Source organism: Cercospora beticola, chromosome 3 (genome assembly GCF_033473495.1).
Source record: "Cercospora beticola chromosome 3, complete sequence".
NCBI classification, from domain to species: domain Eukaryota; kingdom Fungi; phylum Ascomycota; class Dothideomycetes; order Mycosphaerellales; family Mycosphaerellaceae; genus Cercospora; species Cercospora beticola.
The window spans coordinates 305,864-322,716 of record NC_088937.1 but is presented as its reverse complement, the minus strand read 5'-3'; the positions used below and the strand labels follow the sequence as shown (position 1 = coordinate 322,716).

General features: G+C 51.5%; 7 protein-coding genes across 7 annotated transcripts; 4 read left to right on the top strand and 3 right to left on the bottom strand.

The window, feature by feature from the left end:
- Nucleotides 1-151: 151 nt before the first annotated feature.
- RHO25_004092 (uncharacterized protein) lies at nt 152-1,471 on the bottom strand (the record flags this gene model as incomplete). The annotated part of the gene is made up of 4 exons (XM_023595020.2): nt 152-745; nt 798-1,061; nt 1,128-1,376; nt 1,427-1,471. The coding sequence occupies 4 exons, from the start codon at nt 1,469-1,471 to the stop codon at nt 152-154; spliced, it is 1,152 nt and encodes a 383-aa protein (XP_023456590.1).
- A 1,351-nt stretch (nt 1,472-2,822) lies between these two features.
- RHO25_004091 (uncharacterized protein) lies at nt 2,823-4,283 on the top strand (the record flags this gene model as incomplete). Its single annotated transcript, XM_023595019.2, has 1 exon — nt 2,823-4,283. The coding sequence occupies one exon, from the start codon at nt 2,823-2,825 to the stop codon at nt 4,281-4,283; it is 1,461 nt and encodes a 486-aa protein (XP_023456589.1).
- A 1,357-nt stretch (nt 4,284-5,640) lies between these two features.
- RHO25_004090 (uncharacterized protein) lies at nt 5,641-6,522 on the bottom strand (the record flags this gene model as incomplete). Its single annotated transcript, XM_023595018.1, has 1 exon — nt 5,641-6,522. One exon carries the CDS (start codon nt 6,520-6,522, stop codon nt 5,641-5,643), a length of 882 nt encoding a protein of 293 aa, XP_023456588.1.
- Nucleotides 6,523-6,885: 363 nt separating this feature from the next.
- Nucleotides 6,886-10,305, top strand: RHO25_004089 (uncharacterized protein; the record flags this gene model as incomplete). Its single annotated transcript, XM_023595017.1, has 3 exons — nt 6,886-9,489; nt 9,547-9,989; nt 10,041-10,305. The coding sequence occupies 3 exons, from the start codon at nt 6,886-6,888 to the stop codon at nt 10,303-10,305; spliced, it is 3,312 nt and encodes a 1,103-aa protein (XP_023456587.1).
- Nucleotides 10,306-10,726: 421 nt separating this feature from the next.
- RHO25_004088 (uncharacterized protein) lies at nt 10,727-12,330 on the top strand (the record flags this gene model as incomplete). The annotated part of the gene is made up of 2 exons (XM_023595016.1): nt 10,727-10,754; nt 10,811-12,330. The coding sequence occupies 2 exons, from the start codon at nt 10,727-10,729 to the stop codon at nt 12,328-12,330; spliced, it is 1,548 nt and encodes a 515-aa protein (XP_023457397.1).
- A 279-nt stretch (nt 12,331-12,609) lies between these two features.
- RHO25_004087 (uncharacterized protein) lies at nt 12,610-13,219 on the bottom strand (the record flags this gene model as incomplete). Its single annotated transcript, XM_023595015.1, has 3 exons — nt 12,610-12,737; nt 12,855-12,954; nt 13,013-13,219. The coding sequence occupies 3 exons, from the start codon at nt 13,217-13,219 to the stop codon at nt 12,610-12,612; spliced, it is 435 nt and encodes a 144-aa protein (XP_023456585.1).
- A 1,796-nt stretch (nt 13,220-15,015) lies between these two features.
- RHO25_004086 (uncharacterized protein) lies at nt 15,016-16,630 on the top strand (the record flags this gene model as incomplete). Its single annotated transcript, XM_023595014.1, has 2 exons — nt 15,016-16,305; nt 16,364-16,630. The coding sequence occupies 2 exons, from the start codon at nt 15,016-15,018 to the stop codon at nt 16,628-16,630; spliced, it is 1,557 nt and encodes a 518-aa protein (XP_023457517.1).
- Nucleotides 16,631-16,853: the final 223 nt, after the last annotated feature.

Sequence of the window (16,853 nt, the reverse complement as noted above, 5' to 3'; positions counted from 1 at the left end):
GGGCCGTTTGCCTAGCGCCCAGTCTACGCAAATGTGACTTCACTTCAAGACCTGTTCACCACCACCTCACGTACCTCCACCACCCACAAACGACATCGCTCCGCCATCCCCACCCCGTCTCCATACCCCTGGGCTCTAGCGCTGAGGATGTCTACAATACGCGCGCCTCATTGGCAGACCGCGGCCGCAGCTGCACCTCCACCACGGCGGCAGAGTGTTTCTCTCTGGACGAGTGGTTATGCGTGATGACCATCCGCCCAGACGCGTCTGAAACCTCATCCAGCAGCTCTGTCAGCATCTCCAGGTCCCATTCTCGCTCATTCGTCATCTGCATCAACAGCAGATCTTGGACGAGAGCTGCGGCCGCCGGGTCCTGCTCGAAGTGCTGTCCTGCGCCTGGCAGCAGGCGTGCAACCAATATCAGGGTGGCGGACCTGTTGACTCGCAGCACGTTGAAGTGTGCTCGCAGCTCTCTCAGAATTTGCTCCCTCAGCGAGCTGGAAGACGCCGTCAATGATGTGCCAGGAAGATGGAGCACGTACACCGCGGCGTCTTGAACGGGTTGAGGAGCCCCTCGTGACCGTTCTCGCACTTGGACTCGGGCATTTACCGTCTGCGGCGTAGCAGTCATTCCATTCGATGTTGGATGCTGTCTTGCTGCCGTCTCTTGCAGCTGGATGACCACCTGCAGCTCACTCGCCTTTTCAGCCAGCGCATATGCTGTGGTGATGGACTTGGCTCCGACCTCCAGCTGTTAGCACAGTCCGATCGACTTGCGCAACTCGTGCGATACGTACTTCGACAACAGTAGCGCCTCTCAGCTTTGCCCAGTCCAGTGATAGAAGTACTGCAGCAGTGCCACCATCTACCAGATCATCCTGGATGTTTTGAAATGCTTCCAACTCGCGCCGAAGTCTCGATCCCTCCTCGCACGCTGCACTCAAAGACCTTGAATGCTGTGAATCGAGTTGGAAAGAGGAAAGCTGTGGCTGCTTCTGCTCTGCGTTGTGTCGAGTCGCATCCGCCATCCGCAACGCCGTTGGAAACACTGTGTCGCAGATCTGGAAGCACAAATCACCATGAGTGATACGATCCTAGGCCTCCTAAAGTATTGGTCACTCACTCACGAATGATATTCCGTCGAGCAGAGATGATTTATCGGCGAATTGTGTAGACAGCTTGCTATGCGCGAATGCACCAGGCTCGATTTCTCGCAGGAAGCCCGACGCGGCTGTGAAACGCACAATGCGAGAGAGTTGTTGAAACGGGACGTCTGCGAGATCTGCTGCATCTTGATAAGACACCTGGCCATGCGCTGGAACGATTGCTAAGATTTCAAACTCGCTCAGCCATTTCAAGCACGCCAACAATTGTGCCTCGAAAGTGTCAGTGCAACTCAGACCTCAGATTGAAGTTCCAGGCATACTTGCTTGACCATCTCCCACAAAAAGGCCTCGGGTGGATCTGTCATCTTGCTGGAGTCTTAGCTACGATCTTAGCGAAACACAAGCTTGCTAAAGTCTGAAGATGTGGGATCATGGTAGGCGCTGGGAAATCAAAGACATTGTAAATCTGCGTTGAGCATGGTGTCCGCACGATGCATCGCTGCGGCCAAGCACTTTAAGCCGATTGCCCGCACGCCCTCTGCGAGCCCTAATTTTGTGGACACTGACGGGCGTCCTCGCTCTTGTATTTAGGCGGACTCCTTCTCTGTCCGGTTCTCATTGGGCTGCATTGCTGGGATGTTCTTGCCCATGCGCCTCGCTTCATATATTGTGTGTTGAGTGCATGCCGCCATCAACCGTGAGAGGGCCAGCGGACCACTTCAAAACACACTAGTGCCTGAGGCGTCCACGGAGTGGTCCGATCAGGATCGTCACGGTGGGTCCTGCTGCGCTCGCGAGGTGCACGAGGCGGAACGAGCACATGCTCCCAGGCTTATCAGCAACTCCCGACCATGCGCGCCGGATCAGCAGCAGGGTTGCTACATACGTTTCTTCTTTTTCAGGACAGCTGCATCTACCGGTGTTACTCTGGCATCATTCTGAGCTTCGCTCACACCGGTGCGAGCTCCCAAAAGCTTAGTATTGGAGTGTAGCTTGTGCTCCCACCTGTGTTTCTGCTTCAACCTCTTCTCGGGACACTGACATGCATCACGATAGGAGCAGGTGGCATATGAGGCAGAATTAGTGCACCTGCTTCACATGCTTCTTATGCCCAGGCATAAATATGCGACGTACGACAAGGCCTACAAGTCGCTTCACCAACAGGTGATGCCAGTCTCGCTGAGGCGTCCGATCCCTGTTGGCTGTGGATCTTCATGAACACTTGCGAGATCCTTCTCGAACATTGGGCCACTCACGCAGCTGCTCAGATGTGGAAGGTCAATTCCCACCCAACGAGGGGACAGCATGCCATTACCGGCATCTGGCGAGGCGTCGAAGGAGCGCCATGGTCTGAAGGAATGCGTAGGCGGGACCGTATCGCATTGCCTGTTGTCATCTAAGGATCTGGACTTGACGCCACGGTTCACGTATACTTGAACACAGTGTGCCGTCCACAAGTCGTGCGAATATCGAATATTGCCTCCTGCTGGAAAGCAAATCAACCAGGGCTCTGCATCCACGGCTTCGACAACACGTGCTCTCGGAACTTCGAGTGGGCTCTCGCTTCAGAACTCCTACTTTGCACAGCCTGCACCTATCGAGGCCTTACTGTGTGTCGGAAGGGTCACACCCGGGAACTCAAGGCCGACGAGAGACCAAGCAGTGCGCATGACTCCCAGATCCCGGTGTGCTGTCGCTCTCTAGCGCCCTTGATCGATGGCCATGGCGAGCTTCACCGCCTCCAATTACCAAGATTCCCCCCCACAAGGCAATCCTCACTCCCGATCCCAGATCGGGATCGCCAAGCTCAAGAACAGCTGCGATGCATGCACCGCTGCGAAGGTAGGCTGCACGAAAGAAAAGCCTTCCTGTGTTCGCTGTGTCAAGCGCCGCTGTAGCTGTGTGTACAGCACGACAAAGAGGATTCGCCGTGTACCGCTTCCCAAAGGGTCAACATCGACATCCAAACCTACAGCAAATGAAGAAAGGCCTCACAATGGTCCCGTCAATTCTGCAGGGCACACTCCAGAGAACATCACAGTAGCCCTTCCACAACAAGACTCAAGTCATGACTCAGTGTTCTTCCCAACTCCAGTCAGCAATGATCAGGCTCCAAACTGGATGCTATCAGCAACCACCACTTCCGACACTTTTGCCAATTTACTCACCCCAGATGAGTCGTCCTTGTTCGACCTTCCAGGCTCTGTTGCAGCAGATTGGGAATCTGAATTCGATTGTCTGGGATCTTTGGCGGTGCAGGAAGCTTGCCAAGGCTCTGGCATGACCGAGTCATCGATCTTCGATCTCGGTGACAGCATTCTTAGCGGCTACAGTTCTGCAGGTACCGATGCAGGAGTCAGTGGACGTGAGAGCAGCGCCGGCCTATTACCTTCATCAAGCAGGACCTCAATCTTTGGCGATACGCATATGGTGCAGGAAGACACTGCAATGGACATATTTGGTCCAAATTGTGGAACCTCGTCGTCCGAGAACGCGCCCGATATGTCATCATCTGCACCGGAAGTGCGCTCTGAATCGTCCTGCTCTTGCCTTGTGCGCGTTTCGGCACTGCTTGCTCGCATCTCACCACCATCACGGGTCCATAACTCTGACTCAAGGACAAAGACCAAGGGAACAAGGTCACAGCTGGAACTCGATCACGTATTGGAACAGAACACGAAAGCTCTGGAATTGGCCAAGGAATGTTTGCGCTGCTCCTGCGTGACTGATGGGTACACTTTGGTCCTCCTATCGCTTGCAGTTTTGGCGGTCTTGAATCGATACACGACAGCCGCTGCAGACATCTTGGGTGGCAGCGCCGACGCCGATGCTTTGGGGAGAAGACAAACCCCGCAGGCAGCTGTCACGCAGAGCAGTATTACCGAGGCAGAGCGTCACAAGGCCAGTCGGCGTATACTATCACAACTTACGGCGCTTCAGTCAATACAAAGAGATCTGAGCGAGCGATTCAAGGGCGTGAATGAAGCCGAAGCAGGATTACAATGCTCAAAGCGCCCGCTAAATGACCGGTCTCGAGAGGGTGCTGTCGCCCTGCTGTCTCTTCCGGCGCTAGCCGCGCCTGTGCCCTCGGTCGTTATTCAACAGCTGCATACTGCCATTCGATCTAGGCTTCATGAATTATCACGCGCTATCATTCAGTCGATTCGCGGCCGCTGAAGGGCTTCCGTACTTCCCGTATCATATCCGAAGTGTTGCGCTCCCAAGATACGATGTGAGAGGAATAATGGCAATGGAACCAGCGCTGCAGAAGAAACCACAACCCGCCCCCGGGATCTATATTAGAAAAGCTACGACCTTGCTACAAAGCGAAATTAGAACTGGCTCAAGCCATCTACCATATCCGTATGTCGACTTTACTCTACAATACATCTCATTGTCACCTTACTCCCATCTATATCAGCGAACTTGTGATCTCCCACGAAATGTTCTTCCTACCACGGGTCGTCCTTCATACGCGTCTTACCATCTCCAACACGACGTGACCAACCTATGCGCGCACTCAAGAGCTTCGTCAAAGCTTATTCCCTTTTACTGGGACCTTTTACGCACTAACGCTTGTGTCGACGACCTGACTAAAGCAGTCAAAGTCGGCAGGCTGTGACATCTGAGGATCCAGCAATTATCCCATCAATGGCTTCGTGTCGGAAGTATTGTGGATCTATACATCCCAAAGAGGAAGGCCTCCAAATTGTATATTTGACCCCCACGCAATATACGCGAATCCTGCACTGACGTACCTGCGACCATCATCTCACGCCATATTCCACCTGCATCAAATGTTAGGCGTTCTGCAGCTGGTTCAGGGTCCTATGTTACACCGCGAAGTAGCGGTTCCGGTCTGGCGGTATTGTAGCACTACCATGCATCATGTGGTGGCGATATGCCTTTACGGACATGCCAAGTTTGCGATAGCCAACAAATGATCTCTGCCCTCTTTCCCTGGTGGGGCCGCTAGTTCTTCTGCCGCCTCCATTGGACAACAATGAAAGTTGGTATATTGAGGGTCTGATGGTCGTGCCAGCTGTGGTGCTTCATAGGAGCTTTGTGGGTATCTTACCCTGCTGAAGGTCGTGTCTGATACGAGGTTCTCCAATGTTCCTTCTGCGGAGATCGGAGGTCGTCTTGCTGCTGTGCTGCACACCCTCGACTCCCTACCGCCAGTACCCGTCCGACTTCAAGGCTTATGGCATTCAAAAATATCGGAGCTGGCACCGGCTTACCACCGTTTTTTTCGGGCCCGATGAGAGAAAGATGTTGGCGGAGTCATTTTAGTCACATTGAGTCCCATAGAGTGTCAGCTGCGCAAGCTTTTAAGTCTTCTAGACGTAGAAGCCATTCCTCACGGTGTATGAGCTTGGGCATGAGACCTTGCAGACAGTACAGAAGACATCTGGCTTCAATCTCGCGAAGTGCAATGCTGGCTTCTAGGATCCTACGGAAGTGCGACCCATTGTTTCTAACTATCGGCAACTCAGTTGGCTCTTCTCAAGACTCTGATGATGGAGTCTATGGGTTAATAGTCCTCACCCCTCCTCAATGTTCCCCTTCGAGGCCAAGTCGGCTCCCATGGAGTCCTCGACCCCAGTCTTCGAATTTCAGATGGCCCTCTAAGCTCGTCTAATCTGTCTTCTTGCAATAACTTCCACCATTGGAATAGTGTGTCATCACAAATCAATCTGAACCAGGGCGTGAACAAACTTTGAGCGTTTTCGTCATTCATCGCCGACTCGAGCTCGCTCATTGTCACGTATTTCCAGTCTCGGACCTCGTTGGGGTTGGCGTCAATGGTAACATCTGCTTTGACAAACAGTATGTAGTCGATCTCATGCTCCCCCCAAAGGCCGTCACTGGCAGCTTTGTAATGAATCCGCCCAAGGAATTTAATGGAGTCAAGCTCAAGAGATGATGTTGGGATACCAAGCTCCTGCAACAGCTTCCTCACGGCTGCGCACTTGGCGCCTTGCACTGCGGAGCTCAAAGTCATGCCATCTCCCTGTTCGGCCGCCACGCTCAGAGGATGGGAGCAGCAGGTATTGGTCCACATGTCCGGGAAAGTGATCTTTTCCGATGCTCTTCGTTGCAGTAGCAATCGATTCTCACTATCGAATAGGAAGACAGAGAAAGCACGATGGAGGAGCCCATCGTTGATTTTGGTCATGAGATGACAGTCCTTCTTGCTAGCAGCACCCAGAGGATTATCGTTGGCGTCGACAACGATGCATGACTCTTCCATAAGACGGACCTGTTCCTCGTCGTATCCGCTTAGAAGAAAAGCTTGGGAAGATTGCTTGGCAGCTCCGCTGGTCGACAAGAACGCTTCATTGGGCTTGGAGTTGTGGTGAAGGATTCCATGCGCTGAGTCTGTGCGCCTGTGCTGTTCGAGCTGCATGGCCATGGCTTTTCTCTTTGAGATATGTGAGCGAGCAGTCACAATTTGCACCACTCAAACGAACGTACTGAGAGCTGTAGAAATAATGAAGAGTTCGGCGGTTACACATGCCGGGCTGGCGGACTTCGGGCATGTCTGCGTTGTGTATGTGCTGGAAGCTCGGATTGCTCACAAGCTGCATACAACCGTGGTGCTATAGTCCCTAGTCATCTGTGCCTTTGAGACTCGTCTGCGCACTTTGCCTACCTGGATTTAGCATCCTATACTCCTGAAGCCACGAATGCGTCGTACGGAAGGGCTCTTCAGTCTTTGCAAGTCGTATGCGCTATTTCTCCATCGCATGCAGTCCACCGCCTGAGTGCCTTCGGCATGGAATCCCAAACACCCCCGCCGCAGCTTCTTCCAGAAAGCTTTCGAACAGACGTCACTGAAGTCAATCAACGCACTTCCTCTCTTCTAAGAGTCCGATTGCAAGCGTTGCTCTACTGGATCCCGAAGATTGCTTCCGTCAAACCAGTAATTACTATCTGCACAATTGCGGCTGTCGCTAGCGTCTGTTACTCTGGGCTCCTCGAGGAGACTTTTATTGATCCCAGCACTTCTCGTACAAGTTCTTACTGGTCGAACCAATTGGAAAAAAGCAGCACCTTCGTGGCTTACGCTGAAGATGGGTGGCAGTGGCGTACCCCCGACCAGGCAGCATTCTCCAGAGTGAATGACACCTTTCTTGTCGATCAACGCCTGTCTGTCTTGAGATTGGTTCTTCCAGAGTCTCAAGAAGCCAAGACTGAAAATCTGAACACACTCCTGTCTGCATCTCTCGAGGGCAAAGGTGTAACGCCGAGGATGATGCATGTTCCAGCCTTCCCAAGACTAGGGACAAACCTCGATATTATCGTACCAGATTCGCAAGCCATCACCGCTTTCGAAGCTATCGAACAGCTGTCTCCTGAGCCAAACGAAGAGCAAGGGAGCGTAACTCGAGACACATGGGTGCCCATCATATCGAGAGAACCCCGGAGAAAGACACTGCAACACTGGACCAGAGACTCCTGGCAAGAGTTCCGCAAGCTATTTCAGCATGCACAAAATGCCGACATCTTCATGATGTGCGTCTCATATGGCACTGCGATGGTACCATTCATACATTTGTTTTTGTCCATGCGTCGCCTGGGCTCGAACATTTGGCTGGCCGTAGGAGCACTATTCTCTTCCGGTTTCGCCTTTCTCTTCAGCCTGTTTGTCACCGCAAAGGCAGAAGTACCAGTGACCTTGCTCATTCTTGCCGAAGGCACGCCGTTCTTTATTATTACAGTGGGTTTCGAGAAATACGTTATGCTGGCGCGATCTGCATTCCACTACGAGCGTTTGTCGTATGGTGGAGACGACTGGACAGATGCTGGCAAGCCAGGATCGTCTAAGCCGGCGCCTACCTCGTCTTCGGCATTAATGTTAGCTGTCAAAGACACTGGATTGAAGTTGTTGGCAGCATACGCCGCGGAGATTGGAGTCTTACTGCTGGGCACAGTGCCAGGAGTAGCGGAAGGTCTCCGAAACTTCTGCATTTTTGCGATATGGACGCTGTTCTTCGATCTACTGCTCTTGTTTACGTTCTTTGTGGCAATTCTGAACATCAAGTTGGATGTACTCAAGCTTAAGCAATACCTCGATACGAGAGAAGTCCTAGAAAATGATGGCGTGGACACTCAGGTGGCCGAGAGTGTCGCGCAAGTGCAGAATCGCTACGACTCAAGTCCTTCCAACATTTTTATGTCGCGAAGGCGCATCCCGGCCTTCAAGATCATTATGGTCGTGGGCTTCTTTCTTCTCAACGGACTCAAACTCGTGACAGTGCCTTTCAAAAGCATCAGTCCATTGGCCGATTACTTGCGAGAGGACCTGGTCAACACTGAGATACTGAAACATCACGCTGAAGTCCTGGAGAGAATACTTTCAGAATCATACAACATAAGCCACGGTATCGCAGCGACAATTTTCCCGCCTATACATTGCGTCTCCTTGGACGGAACTGACGCTATGGCTCCGACCAAAGACTTTTGGTCACTTGTTGTGAGAATTGCCGGAATAACACAGGCCTTTGAGAACCCATTACTATCAAAATTGCTGCTGGCAGCTTTGACGCTGAGTGTTGCCTTCAATAGCCACGTTCTTCGTACAGTGTCGGGAGAAGGGAACGGCTACAAGCAGGTCAAACCAGTCGATGCGGGGGACCTCGATCGCGCACAGAGGTTCAATTCCGTCGAATCGATCGAAGATGTTATGACGATAGCAAAGCAGCCAACACGGACTGACCACATTTCACACCAGAGCCAGGAGATAGACACGGATGTATCAACGGCTGTTGATCGACCTGCAACTGCACGAAGTCTGGACGAGATGGAGGAAATAGCGCAAGCCGGCCGCCTTGGGGAGCTCGATGATGATCAGATCGTCACTTTAGCGCTGCGTGGAAAGATAGCAGGACATGCGCTGGAGGCCAAGTTGGGAGACTTCGTCCGCGCGGTGAGGATCCGGCGCAGTGTTATTGCACAGTCTCCTGCCACAGCAGATTTGACTGCCAGCCTTGTGCGCTCGAAGCTACCATACCATCACTATGACTGGAAAAGAGTCCTTGGAGCATGCTGTGAAAATGTCATAGGATACATGCCTGTCCCTGTTGGTGTAGCAGGTCCTATAGTTGTCGATGGCAGAAGTTACTTCCTACCCATGGCTACGACCGAAGGGGTTCTAGTAGCAAGCACCAGCCGTGGTTGCAAAGCAATCAACGCAGGTGGAGGTGCAATCACGATCATCACGAATGATGGTATGACTAGAGGCCCTTGCCTTCGATTCCGGTCTTTGGGAAGAGGAGGAGCTGCAAAAGCTTGGCTTGATTCTAGCGCAGGGTACGCAGCCATGAAGAAAGCTTTCGAGTCGACCAGCCGATTCATTCGACTGGTGTCCATGAAATCAGTAGGTATGCCCGATCAGCTCGAGTGGCATGCTGCTTAACTAATACTTCGTGTCTAGGCCCTCGCAGGCACAGAGCTATTCGTTCGCTTCAAGGCGACAACTGGCGATGCTATGGGCATGAATATGATATCTAAAGGCGTAGAATATGCATTGAAGTCGATGATGGAGGAAGGCTTCGAGGATATGGAAGTCGTCTCCGTGAGTGGTAACTATTGCACTGACAAAAAAGCGGCGGCTATCAACTGGCTGGACGGCAGGGGTAAAAGTGTAGTGGCCGAAGCTGTCATCCCCGCAGAGGTGGTCAAGGCCGTCCTAAAGACTGACGTGGAAACGATGGTACAGCTCAACATCTCGAAAAACCTCGTCGGATCTGCAATGGCAGGCTCCGTTGGTGGCTTCAATGCTCATGCTGCGAATATTGTCGCAGCTCTGTTCATTGCGACAGGTCAAGACCCGGCACAGGTGGTGGAAAGTTCCAATTGCATTACCACAATGCACAAGTGAGTCGACTACAGTTAGTCTACTATGAGATAGCGCTAATAAGACAACAGTGTCGAAGGATCACTTAAAATATGTGTCTCCATGCCATCGATCGAAGTTGGCACACTTGGAGGAGGCACGATTTTAGAGCCCCAGGCTGCCATGCTTGATATGCTGGGTGTTCGTGGACCCAGCCCGGACAACCCAGGAGAAAATGCCAGGCAGCTTGCGCGTCTCATCGGCGCAGCAACTTTGGCTGGAGAATTGTCCTTGTGCAGTGCCCTGGCGGCGGGTCACCTGGTCAAATCACATCTTCAACATAACCGATCGAAATAAGACCCATGCAGCATTCGTGGCTTCAATGAAATCCTTGAGCTGGAGCTCAACTAGACTAGCATCATTGGTACATACTTGAGTTGGCTTCTGAGTATCCCCTCAGGTATAACGCAACGGAACATCTGCCCGGCTGAAAAGGAGTTTGAACATGACTACCCATGACTATGACTGGGGCAGCTGTTGGCGTGTCGAGGTCTGCTCATGGTCCAGCGTGTGATCTGGTTTCGCATCGTAGTCCACGCAAGTTCCGCATCATGTTCAGACATTCTGCACAGCCGTCGACGGAATCCCGAGTCCTTACGGAATGCCGATATCTCTAGACAACCTTGACTTTGGTTGGATCATTTTCGATCATGTTCTATCTACTATACGCTTTTATGCATGTCGGAGCAATACACTCCGTCGTTATTCAGTTGGCGCAATGGACTCTGCGTGGTTGATCGACTCTGGTGAGCTTTGTGCAACAGATGCTACTTGAAAGGCTGACTGACCATTGATTCACTAGAGAGCAACGCCGAGAGCAAGTGCCATGGCGCTAACGGTACAGCGGAAATCTCTGAGAACGAAAAGCCCGATCAGAATGGAGGCAACGCTTCGTTGGCTCGGCGTCAACTTTCCACAGGATTGAAGGTGCTCATCGTTGGATCCGGACCAGGAGGCTTAATGTCCGCTTTGGAATGCTGGAGAAAAGGTCACGATGTACTAAAGATCCTCGAAAGAAGTGAGTCGCCTGTGTTGACAGGAGATATCATGGTAGTGCAGCCATCTGCAATCGAGGTCTTGCGACACTGGCCGGAACTCGTTTCCGAACTCAAAGAAGTGGAGTACGACGTTGACATGCACTACAAGAAACATTCCGGTGAGCACATATACGGGCCATGCAAGCCGTCTTTCAACGATCCTGGAGAGCACGAGCGACGTAAAGGCCCGTACACGGCTGCCTTACAGCCAAGAATTGGATTTTTCCAGATGCTGCTCCGACAAGTAGAGAGAGTCGGAATCGAAATCGAGTACGGAGCGCGAGTGGAAACATACTTTGAAGACATCCCAGCTAGGAAGGGAGGCGTGGTACTGGAGAACGGCGAAGCCGTCACTGCAGACGTCGTGATCGCTGCTGATGGGCAGAACACAGCATCGGCAAACTTGGTATCTGGCAGTCCAGTCAATCCCAAGCCTAGTGGCATGGCAATCTACCGAGTGGCGTTCTCCAAAGAACATGCATTCCAGAACGAGATCGTCCGAGAACAGTGGAAAGATGATTCGTCTGTGTGGCAATTCTGGCTTGGACCTAAGATGTATTGCGGGATTGTGGTTCACGGGGACATCATATCTTGGGGTTTCACTCCACGGGACGATGGTACCGCTGACGAGTCTTGGACTCCGGGAGTTGAGGTCACACCAGAACAAGCGATCAATGCTATGGGCAACGCTCTCGAAGGCTGGCACCCTGCGATTCCAGCTCTGGTCCGCATGACTCCAAAGGGTACAATTGTGCACTCGCGCTTGATGTGGCGGGACTTGCGCAGACAATGGACTTCTCCAGGCGGGCATGTTGTACAAGTCGGAGACAGCGCTCACAGCTTTTTGCCTACTTCAGGCAATGGTGCAACGCAATCTATCGAAGATGCTGTCACATTAGCAACATGCCTACAGTTGTCCGGCAAAACCAATGTCAGCCTTGGAAGTAAGATTTACAACCTGCTACGATACGAGAGAGTCGCTTGTGCGCAGAAAATGACATTTGTCAATTCTCAACTCAAGCAGGAAACCGACTGGGAAGCTATCAAACGGGAGCCTGCCAAGATCCGAACCAGGTTTCCGAACTGGGTGACACGACATGATCCGGAGGCTTATGCGTACGAGAAGTATGGGCAGGCCTTCGCACACCTCACGTCCAATGCTCCGTTTCAGAACACCAACTTTCCTCCGGGTCACAAGTTTGTGCCTTGGTCGATCGACGAGGTCAAACGAGATATCGAGAACGGTGTAAGGGTCGAAGACCTACTGGACGGTGACTGGTCATAGATCAGTTGTACAAATTCTATAGCTGTGATACTAGGTCGGTGCCCGCAGACATCCTCTGAGCTACAAAGCCAACCGTTCTCTCGATCAGTTTGAGTTCAAGAGTGTGGTCTCCTCTCGTTCTCTCTTCTACGGCGTAGAATATATACGTTACGTGCAGAAGCAAGATTCGTCGTCCGCAGTGGCAGCATTTCTCAACATTCGACTCAACAGGGAGTGGAAACATAGCTGTGAGATGTTTTTAGACACTACGAGTGTCACATGAAGACGCTGCATCTAAGTCTAGGCGGCCTGTTCACGCATATGTTTCTGGAACTTGGGCGCGAATTCCTTCATGAATGCCGAATCGATCATCTCCTCGAACTTGGCAACCTTGTCACCCGTCTCGTTGAAAGTTATAAATGCAGCATCTGTGATTCGTGAGTCCATCAGTGGCGTTCTCTCGGATGTACAGCGGCTCGATTATTGCTCATAGTCATACTCGGTGGCGCAAGCATGACACTGAGAGTAGAGTTGCCCTTACTTACATTCCATGTTCCAAGAACCCACGTCGGTGACCCCTTTCGATGTACAGTACACAGCAGCTTTGTTTCGATCCGGATCATGCACCGTTTCGTGCACATTGAACTAAAAGTTTACCATCAACAAGCTGTACATCTCTCGTCATTCCAATTGGACGCAGTACCTCGCAGTCTCTTATGGCGCTCATCATCGTCGGCAGAGTTGCTGCAACTTCCGCTTTAGTCTTCGGTGGCAAACCTAGATTGAGCGGCATTGTGATATGCTCGAAGCTGTCGTCGAAGACAGCCAGCCAGGACTCCGCGTTCCAGGACTTCCATGCTGCGAGAAACTTCTGCAAAGTTGCAGCTTGGACGTGTGCATCTGCCGGCATGATCGTAATTGAGGTGTACACAGATGGATTCTTGGTTCTGCAATCTCGTCAGGATAGATGGAATGACCTTGCGAGCGAATAGGCTTTGCTTGCAAGATCGAAGACGCGGTCTCTCCAGGCGGGCTTGATCCGGAGCACTAGTTCTAACACGAGTCCGAGCTCCGCCTCTACACGTTCTATCGGCCGGATGATAGTTTCCCATCGTTCAATCACCGGTTGCAATTTCCATGCAACCAGGGTTGTTGGCTTCATGTGTTCCGCAAACACGGCGCCAAATCACGACTATTATCATTGACCACCTTGTGGACGACTCTGCCTTTGCATGCATAACTATCAGCCCGACAAATACTCTCCAGCTCCCAGAGAAACTACTATCGTTCGAAGATCCCCGCCATGCCTGAACGACAGTCTCCCGGCACGGGTCTTCCTACGGCCGCCGTGTTTTCTGGAACTTTTCTGTCAGGTAACTGATCAACTGTCAAATTTCCGTTACCATACTGAACAGCTACTGAACAGGTGCCATGATGAGTCTCTCGCTGCTCGCAGTGCCAGTCCTCCTCGATACGGTCACAAGCGGGCCACTCCTGATCGAACAGTGGCACAGTCTATACCACTACGGACATCGAATCGCCCCAGGATTATCGATCGCGACCTGCTCGTTGTACACCCTTGCCACTTTCAGAAGACGAAAGAAACGAAGATCGTGGCTGCGGTTTGCCTTCGCAGCGCTGTTGACCTTCACTATGATACCTTTTACTTTGACAATCATGGCGCCGACGAACAACACACTTTTTGCGCTGCAAGCTCAACAGGCCAACGGCCTTGGAGGCAGCACGGCATTGAGTCATGCGCAAGATCTGGTTAGCAGATGGCGTTATCTGCACCTGGTCAGGTCCTTCTTCCCACTAATAGGGGCATTGGTGGGACTTTCAGCGGTACGAGGCGAGAGCTGATGATTTGTGCTGCAATAGAATGCCACAAGGTTTCACATGAATCCAACTTAAGTAGCTTCCATCTTCATTGAAATGACATCAAACTATCAAATCGTCACGCAAAGTAGCAGTCTCTTCTCAAGATCGCGATGAGCGGTCGGCGTGATCCGAAACACTTTTATAGAGCCCTCAATCGTACCATCTGGAGGAGCTGGCGAAGCCACCAAAGGTTCGCGTGCTTGTTGATGTGCGTGTGGCAGTCATTGTGCTACAACTCAGCCTGAAATATGGCCCGACAGCCGTCGCGTCTCTCCATCCGGTGATCTGGCACGGAGATTCTTTTCGGATTCTAGAAGCATGCGTGCAATATCCGAACCCCGAGACCCGAAAAATCGCAGAATTCGCGGACGACTCTACCAGGCCGGAGCGCCAAGTGCTGATACTCTCCATCATCTGCTGCATTGGGTAGCTTATGGTGTATGAGCACGTGACGTGGGATTAGAAGTCCTGGGTAGTAGCATCATAGCATTGATTCTGGCCACGTTCACTGAAGGCTTGGCAAGACTCCTCATTGACTGGTGCACTTTTCTCACACCCTGTCCAAGGCAGATGGCCACTTCGAATATGACAACGTCTGACTATCAGAAGTCTTATGCTAGTGAAGAATTGGCCCAGATCTCAGGAGGTCCGTTGTCGATACACAGATCAATCTTCGAACACTTGCAAGAAGGCCTGCACAGAAGTCCCAATGAACCAGCAGTTATATGCCCTCATCAACCACATGATCATCTCAAGAATGCCAGATTAAAAGCAGAATGCATTTCGAATCCAGGAAAACTATCATCGAACCCGGGGCTAAAATGCATGACCTTAACATACCACGAATTACACCACGCCGCTCTAAAACTGGGGTCCAACCTTACAACGTTGGGAGCCAGAGAGAGATCAAAGATTCTCATTGTCATACCAAACGGAGTAGAATTCTGCATTCTGTTATGGGCATCCATCTTGATGCGATTGACGATGATCACAATGGACATGACCTTGCTCAAAGCATCGGACTCTAATCATCTAAAGGACACTCTGCGAACACTTCGACCTTCGATTGTCGTTTTACCAGACCAAAATGCAGCGGAGACGGTACGCGAAGCGGCCCAAAAGCTGAAGCTGGCGCCGCCATTGTGCGTTGCCTCCAGTCCCACGATCTCTCGAGATTGCAACTCGTTCTCCGAGCTTCTTACTGGGAACCTGAGCCACGGCTTTGAGCAGGAACTCTTCCAGAGACTAGAAATGGATGATCCAAACCGTATTCATTCGATCACCTTTACATCCGGAACAACAAGCAAGCCCAAAGGCTGCCCGGTGCGAGTAAAGGGCATGAGCCACATGTTGCATTCATGGTCTTGGCTCATCAACGAAGACAATGGTGTGCGAGCATTACAACAGCTGCATAACTCTCGTGCAATTGCACCGGCTCAGGTACTACAGACATGGAAAGCTGGAGGTACGGTTGTCATGCCTGGCAGAAACTTCGCCATTGAGGACACCCTGGACGCAATCGAAAATCACGGAGCGACGTTTATTGTACTGTCACCGACAATGGTACATCGTCTGAGTGAGGTATCAAAGGGTTGCAGTCTTGCCACAAGCTCCGTGCGAAGTATTCAAATCGGTGGCGACGCCGTCACAAACGACGTTCTCGACAAGTGTGCCAGAATCTTTCCAAAGGCATCAATCTGTACTCACCATGGCATGTCGGAGGGCGGGGCTGCGTTCAAATGGGCATTCTTCGATACTCCACCAACTTTTATTGATACTCATGGGGGCGTCTGCCCAACTGGGACCGTGGCAGCTGGATCAACAGTTCGAGTCTGGGATCGAAGAAGGAATCGGATTGCGTTGAGAGGCAAGCCAGGAGAGATGCATATCAGCAGTTCCAGCATCATCGAGCACTACTTGGGTGGTGCAGACCCGGACAGTTTCCTGGTCGACGCTACTGCCCGTTGGTTCAATACTGGAGACGTTGCTATTATGGACGACCAGGGCATCGTCACCATTCTGGGCCGACGTAAAGACGCTATCGAGCACAGCGACGGCACGTTGATCATGCCTTCGTCGATAGAAAACTGTCTGCAGGAGTACCTCGGGACACAGGTAAGATTCTGATTCATGTGAATTGACACGATAAGCAATCACTAACGAGAAGGAACAGGTCTGTGTTGTGGCAATACCTCATACGGTCCATGGAAATAGGCCAGTCGCAATTGTAGCGAATATGGGCACGCACTCACCAAGTGCAGCAATTGACCACGTGCAGCAGGTTCTTGGCCCGGTGTACACTCCAGATCATCTGCTCTGTCTTCACGACCTTGAGTTAATGAAGTTCCCGCTGAACGCCACCGGAAAGGTAGTCAGAACCACAATACAAGAAGCTGTGCTGTCATCTGCCTACACTCAGGTAGGCTCAATGAGTCGTTGACAGAATTCAATAGACCATATATACTTTTCTCAAGATGTCTTTCCTAAATAAACGCTGAATATATGTTGATGATAAATATTCAGCTCTGGCGCATAGCGTCCAACCCTGGAATCAAAGCACATGTAACCGTGATTAAGTTCGGATTGAATGCATGAAGTACACCTCTCAATAATGTATAATTCTACGAGTCAACATCATATTCCAAGTGCATTGAACCTGTTCG